This window comes from Oncorhynchus clarkii, chromosome 5 (genome assembly GCF_045791955.1).
Source record: "Oncorhynchus clarkii lewisi isolate Uvic-CL-2024 chromosome 5, UVic_Ocla_1.0, whole genome shotgun sequence".
Taxonomy (NCBI): Eukaryota; Metazoa; Chordata; class Actinopteri; order Salmoniformes; family Salmonidae; genus Oncorhynchus; species Oncorhynchus clarkii.
The window spans coordinates 40,670,887-40,683,773 of NC_092151.1; the positions used below are offsets into that span (position 1 = coordinate 40,670,887).

At 43.9% G+C, this 12,887-nt stretch overlaps 1 protein-coding gene across 2 annotated transcripts in view; it reads right to left on the reverse strand.

Annotated features, from left to right (window-relative positions):
• The window catches only part of LOC139408839 (CAP-Gly domain-containing linker protein 1-like), a 29,587-nt gene extending 16,976 nt beyond the window's left edge, over nt 1-12,611 (reverse strand). The window contains exons 1-14 of one of the 2 annotated variants that reach the window (XM_071153209.1): nt 12,516-12,611; nt 10,123-10,342; nt 9,534-10,021; nt 9,284-9,408; nt 8,823-9,024; nt 8,392-8,589; nt 8,145-8,248; nt 7,878-7,938; nt 2,554-2,658; nt 1,913-2,074; nt 1,566-1,661; nt 1,308-1,365; nt 1,063-1,160; nt 461-535 (exon numbers count right to left, since the gene is read on the reverse strand). In XM_071153209.1, the coding sequence (XP_071009310.1) occupies nt 461-535; nt 1,063-1,160; nt 1,308-1,365; nt 1,566-1,661; nt 1,913-2,074; nt 2,554-2,658; nt 7,878-7,938; nt 8,145-8,248; nt 8,392-8,589; nt 8,823-9,024; nt 9,284-9,408; nt 9,534-10,021; nt 10,123-10,210 (1,860 nt within the window). In that variant the 5' untranslated portion in view covers nt 10,211-10,342; nt 12,516-12,611. The remainder of the gene's footprint in view (nt 1-460; nt 536-1,062; nt 1,161-1,307; nt 1,366-1,565; nt 1,662-1,912; nt 2,075-2,553; nt 2,659-7,877; nt 7,939-8,144; nt 8,249-8,391; nt 8,590-8,822; nt 9,025-9,283; nt 9,409-9,533; nt 10,022-10,122; nt 10,343-12,515) is intronic. The other variant, XM_071153210.1, reaches the window with a different exon arrangement.
• Nucleotides 12,612-12,887: the final 276 nt, after the last annotated feature.

Below are 12,887 nucleotides of genomic sequence, written 5' to 3' on the forward strand. Positions count from 1 at the left end.
AGAAAGAGAGTGAAACAGAGAGAGATGAATGAAGAGTAAACAGAGAAAGAGAGAGAGCAACAGAGGGACAGAGGTAGATGGATGGAGAGAGGGAAGAGTCCAACAAAGTGACCAAGGTACTGAGAAAAATATGTAAGAGAGAGAGAGAGAACAAGAGATGACCAGGAGTATTTTATGCATAACTGGGTCTATGTGGTGACCAGTACTCAAACATCCATGCTGTAATACTCAAGTGAATATGAAGTACAAAACCCTTGGGCTATGCACGCACACACACACACACACACACACACACACACACACACACACACACACACACACACACACACACACACACACACACACACACACACACACACAGAGCTTAGATAAGCACACGTTATGACCACATTAAAGCCTGCTTTGCATCGGCGACATGACAAGCTGACTTTTCACCTGAGCCCTGCCCCCTTTTCCTCACCTGAGCCTCCAGCGATGTCTTCTCATTGGTCAGCTGCTCCACGGAGTGGGTGGTCCTCTCTGACGACTCAGCAGTCTGGGGGAGGGGACATGTTTAGTAAACATATAAAAATTCTAGAATTTATTTTGATCGATAACTAACTTTTGATTAAAACTATCATTTCACATCTAAAATATGACTAAATCCACAAGAACGACTTTTCAAAAATGTTACGAAAATGGAATTAAATAATGTGTCGGTGTTAATTAATTAAGCATTTTGGTATGTTAACGTATTTAATCACGTAAACGTTACATGAAAGAGACGCCCTGCTGCATTTTAAAGCCACACGGGTAAAAGTTAGGGACGTTCGTGTGCGTGTGTGTGTGTGTTAGTCATATATATATTCATACAGCTTCAGCCTCAGAGATGTAGCTCGGGTTCAGCGGGCCTGGATGAAAGAACATACTGTGGCCTTTGCATGTCGCAGCTGCAGTTTTCATGCATACGTCACGCTACAAACATTGCATACACACGTTTCTTTACCTGTTCACATACAGGCACACACACATTGGACAGAAACACCATCATCATTATACACTCGAAAATACACACACACACACCTGCGTCAGTCTATCCTGAAGCTCTTTCTCTTTGCGTTGGTTCTCTTCTCTCTGTGCCTCCCTCTCTTTTCCCGCCTGCTCCACTCTCTTCTCCAGCTCTGCAACAAAAGCCGTAGAGATAGTTTCACTTTTCGTAATGAATCTTTACCAGCACCTCTCATAGGATTAAGCCTACTCCCAGATTAAGCCTACTCCTTCATTCAACATAACTTTCAGTGGAAAGTTTCCATTGTATGTCTGTTTACCATGCATGGTTTGTGCCATCGTCTTGTTGTCTTTCTCTGCAGCGTCCAGTTTCTGTCTCTGAAATGGTCAAACAAACAAACAACTTCACAACAAACTTCACTAGAGAGCAATAACATTCTTTCTCCATGAGCTACACAGGGAAGGATAATGACTCTCATCATCATGACTGTGTGTGTGTGCGTGTGTGTGTGTGTGTGTGTGTGTGTGTGTGTGTGTGTGTGTGTGTGTGTGTGTGTGTGTGCGTGCACGTGTCTCACCAGGCTGGTTAGCTGCTGTCCAAGGGAGATTTTGTCCTCCTCCACAGAGCGAAGCTGTTCCTGCCTGTTGTCCAGCTCCACACTAATTTCGCTGATCTGGAAAGGGGAAGACAGATGGGAGACAATTCTAATGTCAAAAGGGATGCAAAACCAGAAAAACCAGAGGACTGTAAATGCAAAGACTATGGGTATGACCGGGCTGGAACAAATGCCTGCACAGACAGGCTGGAACCAAGGCCGGGCTGCAATCTAAAGCCTGGACAAACAGCAGGCCAAAACTGAAGTCGCCCATCCCTGGGAGAGGGGTTAAGGGGATGTTTTTTAACCAGTACTATAAGACGCCCTACCTTCTTCTCCTGGGACTGGGACCGGGCCTTGAGGTCGCTGAGCTCCTCTGGTGACAGCGACACAGCGCCCTCTGTCTGCTGGGAGGACTGTAGTCTCAACTGCAGCTCCACTACCTCTCTCTCCAGCTCCATGATCCTAGACCGCTCAGACACTGTGGCCACCTAGGGAGGGAGGGAAGAGAGGAGGGAGAATGAAATTGGGGAATGAAGGGGGGAGAGAGTGGAGAGAGGGCCAGCCCTAGCCCCTCCAGCTTCTTTGATGTAGGACTGGGCAATACAGACAAAAATACATATCAAAATCAATCCAAATCTAATTTAGTTACGATATGAAAAACAGTATCAAGGCAATGTAAGAGTGTGCAGTTGAGACTCAGGCATTAGTGCAGCAGCATGAGAACAGCGTTTTGTTCCAGAGGGTTTGGGGCTTGCAGGAGAAACATTGTGGAATGCTGTGGCCAGACGATTGTGGACATCGATATCGCAAAATAACTAGACAATATATCGCGCACAGCCATATCGCGATTAATGACTAACCCACACTACATATCACCCAACCCTACAGTGTCCAGAACGTAAAATACCGTTAGATCCAGAAGTATTACCCGATGATGTCGGATATATGATGCCTATGATGGTATTACCCTAGTGTCCTCTAAGTCCCTCTGCAGTTTGTCAGCTTTGGTCTTTTCAAACAGAAGGCTCTGCTCAAGCTCCTTAATGTGGGCATGCTCCAGTTTGGTCTGCGTCTGTTAGTCAGAGAGAGGAAGAGGAGAACACACCAACACCAGCATCACATGCCAGCTCCATGCCACACACAAGGATAGCAAACGATGATGTCATAGCAGAGACCAGAAAGTAGGAAGTGCATATGAGAGCCAAATGTTTTATTCCAGTGGGTTCTATTCTATTCCAATGATTCTATTAAGCCAAATCCTCAATGACCAGACCCATATAAAACGAGACATACAGGGAATAAGGTGCCATTTGAGACCGCCTGAATCTTGTAAAAGGACTCTAACCCTCTAAAGTTCACCTCTATGAGACTGAGCCCCACCCTAACTACCTCTGTTCGGGTCTTTGGTTGGATGAGTCACAGAAGTACAGAGTTTTGCTAACTAGCCTCCATTGTGGCTCCACAGGTTACATGAAGATAATGTTCTAATCATTCTAAGCATTTGTCTGGCAACTATGGATCCATTGAGTTTGCCAAACTCTGTCCAGTGTATTTATGGATCTGCCTGGATCTATTTTAAGGACCGCTCCATCTGGTGGATTCGGTTCTCTTCCCTTTGGTTCCCAGTGCTCGAACACTTTCTTGACAAGGTCTTGCAATCAGTGACATCATCGCTTTATCCTTCTTTCTCTTCTGTAAGCGCCAGAGGGAGGTAGAAAGAGAGAGAGAGAGAGAGAGAGAGAGAGATGAAGGCTTTGTGACATCACCCTCTTCATGAGCAAGGGGAAGAGAGGGTGCGGAGGCGAGAGACAAGATGAAAGGATGTGAAAAGTGAAAAGGCGTGCCAAGAAGAGATGAGAGAGCTCTTAATAAGAAGGCGATGGATGGGGGGAAAAAATGAAGTAAAAACAAGAAAGTAAAAATCGAATCAAATTTGATTGGTTGCGTAGACATATTTTTTGCAGATGTTATCGCGGGTGCAGCGAAACGCTTTTGTTCCTAGCTCCAACAGTGCAGTGATACCAAACAATAAACCAAAATCAAAACAATTTAAAGAAAGGAATTAAATATTACAATGAGCAATATCAGCATAGCCGCGGGAAGTAAGGGTTATATATATATATATAAATATATATATATATATATACACACACACACTACATGACCAAAAGTATGTGGACGCCTGCTCGTGGAACATTCCAATTCGGCATTCCAATTCATCTCAAAGGTGTTCGATGGGGTTGATGTCAGGGCTCTGTGCAGGCCTGTGAAGTTCTTCCACACTGATCTCGACAAACTATTTCTGTATGAACCTCGCTTTGAACACGGGGGCATTTTCATGCTGAAACTGCTGCCACGAAGTTGGAAGCACAGAGTCGTCTAGAATGTCATTGTATGCTGTAGCTTTAAGATTTCCCTTCACTGGAACTAAGGAGCCCGAACCATGAAAAACAGCCCCAGACCATTATTCCTCTTCCACCAAGCTTTACAGTTGGCACTACGCATTGGGGCAGGTAGCGTTCTCTTGGCATCCGCCAAACACAGATTTGTCCGTCGGATTGCCAGATGGTGTAGCGTGATTCATCACTCCAGAGAACGCGTTTCCTCTGCTCCAGAGTCCAAATGCTGACATTGCTTCCAGAGGCAGTTTGAAACTCGGTAGTAAGTGTTGCAACCGAGGACAGGCAATTTTTAAGCGCTTACGGTCCCATTCTGTGAGCTTGTGTGGCCTACCACTTCGCGTCTGAGACGTTGTTGCTCCTAGACGTTTCCACTTCACAATAACAGCACTTACAGTTGACCCCTGCAGCTCTAGCAGGGCAGAAATTTGACGAACTGACTTGTTGGAAAGGTGGCATCCAGGTTGAAAGTCACTGAGCTCTTCAGTAAGGCCATTCTACTGCCAATGTTTGTCTATGGAGATTACATGGCTGTGTGCTCGATTTTCTACACCTGTCAGCAACGGGTGTAGCTGAAATAGCCGAATCCACTAATTTTAAGGGGTGTCCACATACTTTTCTAAATAGCGTATATATATATATATATATATATATATATATATATATATATATATACACATATTTTATTTTACAAAATTAGTGAACTGGGCCTTTATTACTCCTGTATGAGCGGACAGAAATAGTCGTCAGCAGCACGGGGAGAAAAGATTGTCTCATGAATGTCAGAGTCCAGAATATAAATATAGATGTATATGATGGTGTGTATAGACATTATGGACAGTATATGAATAGAAAAGGTGTGTACAGCAGTAGTTATATAGGATGAGCCTTGACTAGAATACAGAATATACAGTGCTTTCAGAAAGTATTCACACCCCTTGACTTTTTCCACATTTTGTTGTGTTACAGCCTGAATTTAAAAGTGATTGAATTGAGATATTGTTTCACTGGCCTACACACAATACCCCATAATGTCAAAGTGGAATGATGTTTTTTTATTTTTTTAATACAAATGAAAAGCTGAAATATCTCGAGTCAATAAGTATTCAACACCTTTGTTATGGCAAGCCTAAATCATTTCAGGAATACACATTTGCTTAACAAGTCACATAATAAGTTGCATAGACTCACTCTGTGCGCAATGTTTTTTGAACGACTACCTCATCTCTGTACCCCACACATACAGATAATTGTAAGGTCTCTCAGTCGAGCAGTGAATTTCAAATACAGATTCAACCACAAAGACCTGGGAGGTTTTCCAATGCTTCGCATAGAAGGGCACCTATTGGAAGATGAGTAATAAAAAAAAATCTGAGATTGAATATCCCTTTGAGCATGGTGAAGTTATTAATTACACTTTGGATGGTGTATCAATACAACCAGTCACTACAAAGATAAAGACGTCCTTCCTAACTCAGTAGCCGGAGATGGATCAACAACATTGTAGTTACTCCACAATACTAACCTAATTGACAGAGTGAAAAGAAGCAAGCATATATGCATCCTTTTTGCAACAAGGCACTAAAATAATAAATACTGTACCAAATTTGGCAAAGCAATTCACTTTTTGTCTTGAATACAACGTGTTATGTTTGGGGAAAAAATAATACAACACAAAACAACACATTACTGAGTACCACTCTCCATATTGTCAAGCATAGTGGTGGCTGCCTCATGTTATCCGCATGCTTGGGGAGTTTTTCCGGATAAAAAGGAAGTGGAATAGAGCAAGTACAGGCAAAATCCTAGAGGAAAACCTGGTTCGGTCTGCTTTCCACCAGACACTGGGAGATGAATTCACCTTTCAGTAGGACAATAACCTAAAACACAAGGCCAAATCTAAACTGGAGTTTCTTACTGAGAAGACAGTGAATGTTCCTGAGTGGCAAAGTTACAGCTTTGAATTAAATCTGCTTGATAATCTATGGTAAGACCTGAAAATGGTTGTCTAGAAATGATCAACATCTAATTTGACAGAGCTTGAAGAATTTTGAAAATAATAATGGGCAAATGTTGCACAATCCAGGTGTGGAAATCTCTTAAGAGACTTACCCAGAAAGACTCACAGCTGTAATCGCTGCCAAAGGTCATTCTAACGTATTGACCCAGGGGGTTGAATACTTATCTAATTAAGATATATTAGTGTTTTGTTTTTCATGATTTCTGTTCCAAATTTTAGAATGTGTCTTCCACTTCGACAGTACAGAGTATTTTGTGTAGATCGTTGACGGAAAAATGACAATTAAATCCCTTTTAATCCCACTTTGCAACAACAACATTGGCATAATAAGTGGGTAGGCATACAAAGTGGGTAAAACAGTATGTAAACATTATTCAAGTGACGAGTGTTGAATAACTATGTACACAGGGCAGCAGTCTCTAAGGTGCAGGGTTGAGTACCAGGTGTCTAGTAACAGTGGCTAAAGTTCAGGGTAGGGTACTGGGCGGAGGAAAGTGGCTGAAGAAATGATAATTGAGAAAATGAAATAGCAAAAGAAAAAAAATGAATGAACTCATGAATGAGTGAATTAATGAGAGCTGAGAAATGAAAGACATTAAAGAAATATATGATCAGATGAATAATTGAATTTAATGAATGAATGAAATGAAAGAAAGAAAGAAAGAATGTGTGGATAACAAAAATAATATCATCAGGCCCACATGAATACTTGTATTAATGCAGCAGCAAAAGCCAATCAAAAGCAGAGTTTTGTGAGGACATAGAACTCACCACCATGCCAACATATACACTGTAGTGGGTAGAGAATAAGGGTAAAAACAAAAAGCACATCCCCAAACTGCTGGAGCTACTGAACCAGAACTTTGACAGAGTAGAGGAAATTTACCAAGTAGCTATATTGAGGAGAGACTATGAAAAAGATTTTCAGCTAACCAATCGACTGGTGAAACTGGTGAAACTATATTTTATACTGATGGATTCTGGGTTCTGACTCCTAATCTTGGAATAGTGTTAATTATCAGGTATCCTATTGAAATATTGAGTGCTTATGGTCTTGAGAGGGTCTACACCAGAAGTGAATGTTTATCTGTAGGAGGAATGTATGTGGTGGCAGCAACTAAGCTTGGAATGTACTGAGTGAAGGAAAGACGTTGGCAGGCACAGATAAGGGTGGAGAGCTGTGGATTAGTAAGGAAGGGGGTTGAGGTCAGGTCACATCAAGGGAGAAGGAACCGTTTATTGCCCGTATCACTTAACTTCCTGCCTAGCAATAAAGATGTAATGTTTAGAGAGAAGGAGGAGACTCCACCCAAATTGGGCTATATATACTACCACTGGTGGAAATATGTCTTTGTCTTATGCAGCTGTATTGACCCAATGGGTGAATAAACTTGGTTTAAGCTTTACTAGTTGTCCTTGATGTTAATAGGTTCATTTATAACCTAACAATACACACCCAGCATTGTATTCTGAGTGTATAAAGGGTGTGGCATAGAACAAAACGTTGAGTCATGACAGTACAGATGAGGGAATGATGTATATGACGGACCAAATGAAGTAGCTGATATGAAAGAATTCTGCATCAGTGTTTAATTCGGGGTTGAAATATGAAAGGTGTAACAACGGTGTAACACCATCACATCAGCTCTACGTGGTATTTCACCATCTCAAATAACACTGTCTGGATTCTGTTAGCAGGTGTGTGTGTGTGTGTGTGTGTGTGTGTGTGTGTGTGTGTGTGTGTGTGTGTGTGTGTGTGTGTGTGTGTGTGTGTGTGTGTGTGTGTGTGTATGTGTGTGTGTGTCTGTGTCTGTGTCTGTGTCTGTGTCTGTGAGAGAGAGAGAGCATCAGAGTACTGGGTCATTTGTTTACCTCTAGGTCACCTTTAGTGATGCAAGCTTCCTCCACAGTGAACTGGAGGTCTTCCACTTTCCTGTCAGACAGATAGAAAGAGTCATCTTCTTCTCCTCTCCTCCAACATCCCATGCTCTATCCCATAACAGCAATGCTTTCCAAACGATGCACTTAAAAATACTAACATAGAGAACAATATTGACATAACCAGCCCATAAAACCCCTCCATCTACTACAATTCTCATTTACCCTCCCTCCCTCACGCACGCATACACACACACCCACCTCTTCTCTTCCTCCAGTTGGTTCAGCAGCTCCACCTTGTCTCTGTCTGCTGTCTCCACCAGTTCACGCAGTTGATCTAGTTTAGCCTCCATCTCCATAGCATACTAACACACACACGTGCCATATCAATGCATTGACATGGTTTGCTATAGGTCAACAACATAAAGCATGTGTGGGAAACGGATATTCCACATGTATTGTATTTTTCTGTGTGTGTGTGTGTGTTGTCTGTGCTTTCTCCCCTCACCTGCCCCTGTACCTTCGTGAGCAGTGACAGTTCCTGCTGCACCTCCCCAGCATGGCTGGTTGCCTTGGCGACCTCCCCGCGTTCCATGTCCCTCTCGGCCAATAGCTGCTCGATGTGCTGCTGCTTCTCCTTCAGGGCTTCCTGTAGCGCTGTAGTGCCAGAGATCTTACGAGCATACCGCGACGAGGTCTCGGTCAGCTAGGGGGGGAAGAGATAGAGAGGACACATTCAGATAAGATGGACACAAGTGGAGAGAAGAGAGAGCAGGGAGAAGATAAAGAATGCTGTGTGTGTGTGTGTGTGTGTGTGTGTGTGTGTGTGTGTGTGTGTGTGTGTGTGTGTGTGTGTGTGTGTGTGTGTGTGTGTGTGTGTGTGTGTGTGTGTGTGCGTGTGCGTGTGTATTTTCAGTAGCGTGTTTGTGTGTGTCTCACCAGGCCAGTGCGGCTGGGTTTCCCACTGACAGAGGAGGTGACAGAGCTCAGGGAGCTCAAGGAGGAGGCGCTGGGACTCCTCTTCATGGTGGAGCGTCTCCGTGAGGAGTCCTTGGCTTTAGCCAGGGTGCTGGGGAAGCCGATACGACTCACCTTGTGGACCGGCGCAAACAGGCCGTACCGCGGCAGACACTGGAAATACCTGGAGACATTTGAAAGGGATATCAGAGGATGTCAAAAATCCAGAACACACCTGAAACATATGAGAAGGACATATTCTTAATACGTATCATTTTTAAGACTTTCTCTATACGGGTCAAACTTTAAAAACCACTGAATTTCATGACACTTGACTATTTAGAGAAGGACATTTTTTTAATCGTTATCGTTGTTTTTCAAATACTTTTTCTACAGGTACAGCTTTAACCACTGATAATAAACCTGTGTGTCACATATCTAACCTGGATCCAGCCACGGCTCCATCATTCTTCCCAAGTGGTTCGTCCAGCTCCACTCCACACCACTCCCCCTTGGCAAACTCTGTCTCCCCCATGAACCTCACCGCCCCCGACTTATTACCCCCCACCTGGAGAGAGAGAGAGAGAATGACGGAGAGACAGATAGAGAGGGAGGTAGTAGAGAAGGAACAAGAGCTGTGAGCTGACACACACACACGCGCACACAAACACACACACACACACACAAACTCACCAGCACGCGGTCTCCCAGTCTCAATTCTCTTCTGGTCTTCTTGGCTGAGTCTGTCTCAGAGAGGTTGGACACTGACCCACTGCCCGTCATGGTTCTGCTCAGCGGTGTCTTGGTGCTGTTACCAGTGGTATTAGCAGCCCCAGCAACAGCAGCGGTAGGGGAGTTTGCCCCTGTCTCGCCAGGGTTAGACTGCCCACAGTTGGCCTCCATCTCTGGCATAGCCGTCTTGGTCAGCTTGGAGGGGCGTGTGAATATTCCTCTGCCATCCTCGCACTGGAAGTACTGGACCCCCGCCACCGACCCGTCATTCTTTCCGATGGCCTCATCCAGGACGATGCCAGCCCATTGGCCTGGGGCAAACTGCGTTCCCCCCAGGAAGTGGACATATCCTGGCTTGTTGCCGTTGACCCACACCTTCTCCCCCACCTGGTAGTCCATTTCTCCATCCTGGGTGGGAGACTTCTCAGGAGGAACAGGCTTTGGAGCAGCTGGAAAAACAATCATCATCAGCAGTAGCAGCAACAACACACACACACACACAAAAATACACACACACACACACACAATGAGCCCTGCGGCTGATTCTTACTAGAGGAAGGGGAGGTGCGTGTCGGTAATCCAGTTGGCCTGCTTATCTTGCTGGGAGGCTTGATTCCACTGGGTTTGCCTGTGCTCATGGTCCCTGCTTGCTCCTCAAGAGGCTATGGGCTACTGGAGCAGAAGCTGGGGCTGGCCTCTTGTCAGGATGGGGGGGCTAGGCCTTCCTGCCCCACCACCTACTTTGTTCTGCCCCACCTTGAGGCCGAGGCCTGAGAGACACAAGGCACGGAATAGTTCTTAATAGATTTCATTTGTATTCCATTAAGTTCATCATGAAGTAGTATAGAAAGAAAGAAAGAAAGAAAGAAAGAAAGAAAGAAAGAAAGAAAGACAGAGACAGACAGACAGACAGACAGACAGACAGACAGACAGACGTGAGAGAGAAAGAGAACAAGAGACAGAAAGAAAGAGGGTGAGAGCAAGAGAGGGGGAGAGGGGGTGTGAGAGAGAGAGAAAGAGAGAGAGAGAGAGAGAGTGAGAGGAAGAAATTGAGAGACCCCTGGCCTCTAGCTAGGAAGCAGCAAGTCAGTTTAGGGCCAAATACACAGTTGACAGGAAGTCAAGACATTCCAAACCCACCCAGCAGCACTTCACACGTACAGTGTACACACACACAGGACACAGCATCATTATAACTCCATTATAATTCAAGACTGGTGCTTGTTTCTGGACAGGCCTGACTAGTGACTAAGAGCTCCAGAATGACATGACTAAATGGTCAATAAAAGAGCAGAGAAGAACAGCCATCCTCTATGTAGAGATACTCCCGCCCCATCCCTCATCCAGTCAGGGTGTAGCTGGGAAACATTGGCTACTTGTTCGTTGTCTTCCCTATGGGCGGGGACACACGATAGGAATGGTGTGAATTTTTGGACGCAGTTCAACACGAGTTCAACCATCGTCACATCCAGTGGTGTAGAGGTTTTAGAAAAATGGAGGGTAAATTGATCGTCGTTCGCGATGAACAAAGTAACCTTGTACTTTCTAGGCCTTTTTCCACAAAAGGTGGGTAAACCCTTGCCAAAGTAAAAAAAGGTGCATCAACTTTTATTATCAAGTTATCCATCCATCTTCTAATGAACAGCACTCATTTGGTGCCAGAACACTCATCACACATCAGCTATGACTGTGGCGGGTGTGTGACTATGTGTGAAGAGGGTGTGAAAGGAGTGACGGTGCACTTAATGGGGCCACATTATTCATTAATTATTACCCAGCCAGTATTACATGGCCATGGATGGTAGAATAAGGGAACAGCGGGAGACTCTAGGGACAGAATTGCCATGGGTACTTTCTGAATATTATCACAAAGTCTAGGTCTACGGGGTCTTTTGAACTGGCCCAAAAAATTCAATTAATTTCTAAATTCAAGTCCTAATATCAAAATGCAGGTCGAACAACAAGGCCAGTCTGATCTGGAGCCAGCCAGGTAAAAAAGAAGGCCTTGCCAGATGCGTGGTGACGTGCCCAGGGACGCTCCTCCCCCTCGGGGTGTCAGAACACAACAATGCGAGCATGATGCTGTCTCTGGCTGCTAATAACTCTGTAAAAACGACTCTTTCCAGATCGTAATAAACATATTATAACACATTAATATAGAAACGATGCCAAGTTAACTGTTGCTTTTAAGCGAATCTTGCTGATGACCATAAATAGTATAGGTGTCTAAATCAAATAGATAGACCGGTTCAAGTAATGACTGAGGATTAAGGAATAGTTGCTATTATTGCTCGTCAAATATCTAGCTAGCTGACTAAAGCATCCGTTACAGGACAGCTTTACTGAGGATAAATGCAGCTTGCCTTTGCTGAGCTCACCTTTACACGAGTCAGTCTCTCCAAGTAGATGAATTTCTCCACATCCCTGGCTTCCATAATACGATTAGTAAACCAGTCTTCATGGCTGGAAGCTATCAAGCTATATGGCTCTTGACTGATATAGCAGAAAGGATACTTCTAATAGTTTTCTATTAGCTGGTTAGTTGCTGCTGGCTAACCAGCTGGTTAGAACAGGGGAGTAATGACAGATCCTGGTCTGAATGTGAAGCTTGCTTGTCTAGCTGAGCTCTGGCAAAATCAATTAAACTGACTCGCAGCAACTTGAACAGTTTAGCTTTATTGAAAGGACGTGATATGTTCTCATCCACTTATGTAATTGTAATAGAGAATAAGAACGTAATTAGAGATAATAACCAGCTAGCTACCAAACCCGCTACGCATTTCTGCTTTGGACCAGTGGGTGTAATTCCCGATGTCTTCATTCCCTGCTGTCCCTCCCTGTCGGAATTTCAGATAGTGACTAGCTATCTAGGTAGCTTTCTCTTGCATAAAAATAAAAACAAATGGGGATATGAGTGGTATATATAAAACAAATATTGCTTACCTGAAGTGTAGTCGATAAATCACTGTTTTGATCGAAGCGATTAAAATAACTGCAACAGTACGCCCGTTAATTCCCAAACCCTGCCCAGCACACTGATGTATATAAGAACGGCCTAGCATTGTGAACATAGCAGCATTAAGGCCAGGTGATCATAGGGCTAATTTCCAAAATAAAAGTTCCCCTGAAAATGGTTATACTTATTAACTGCATTTAAAATCACAAACAATATTGTTGGAACGCCCACTCCAGTAGAAATTCACTTTTTCTAGTAGAAAGACGATGGCCAGGTTTACTCATGCCATTGTTTTAGTCAAAGTAAACGTATGATATATTTGGGCTTTTAGTGATATATCCAAACTGCCTACTTCCTGC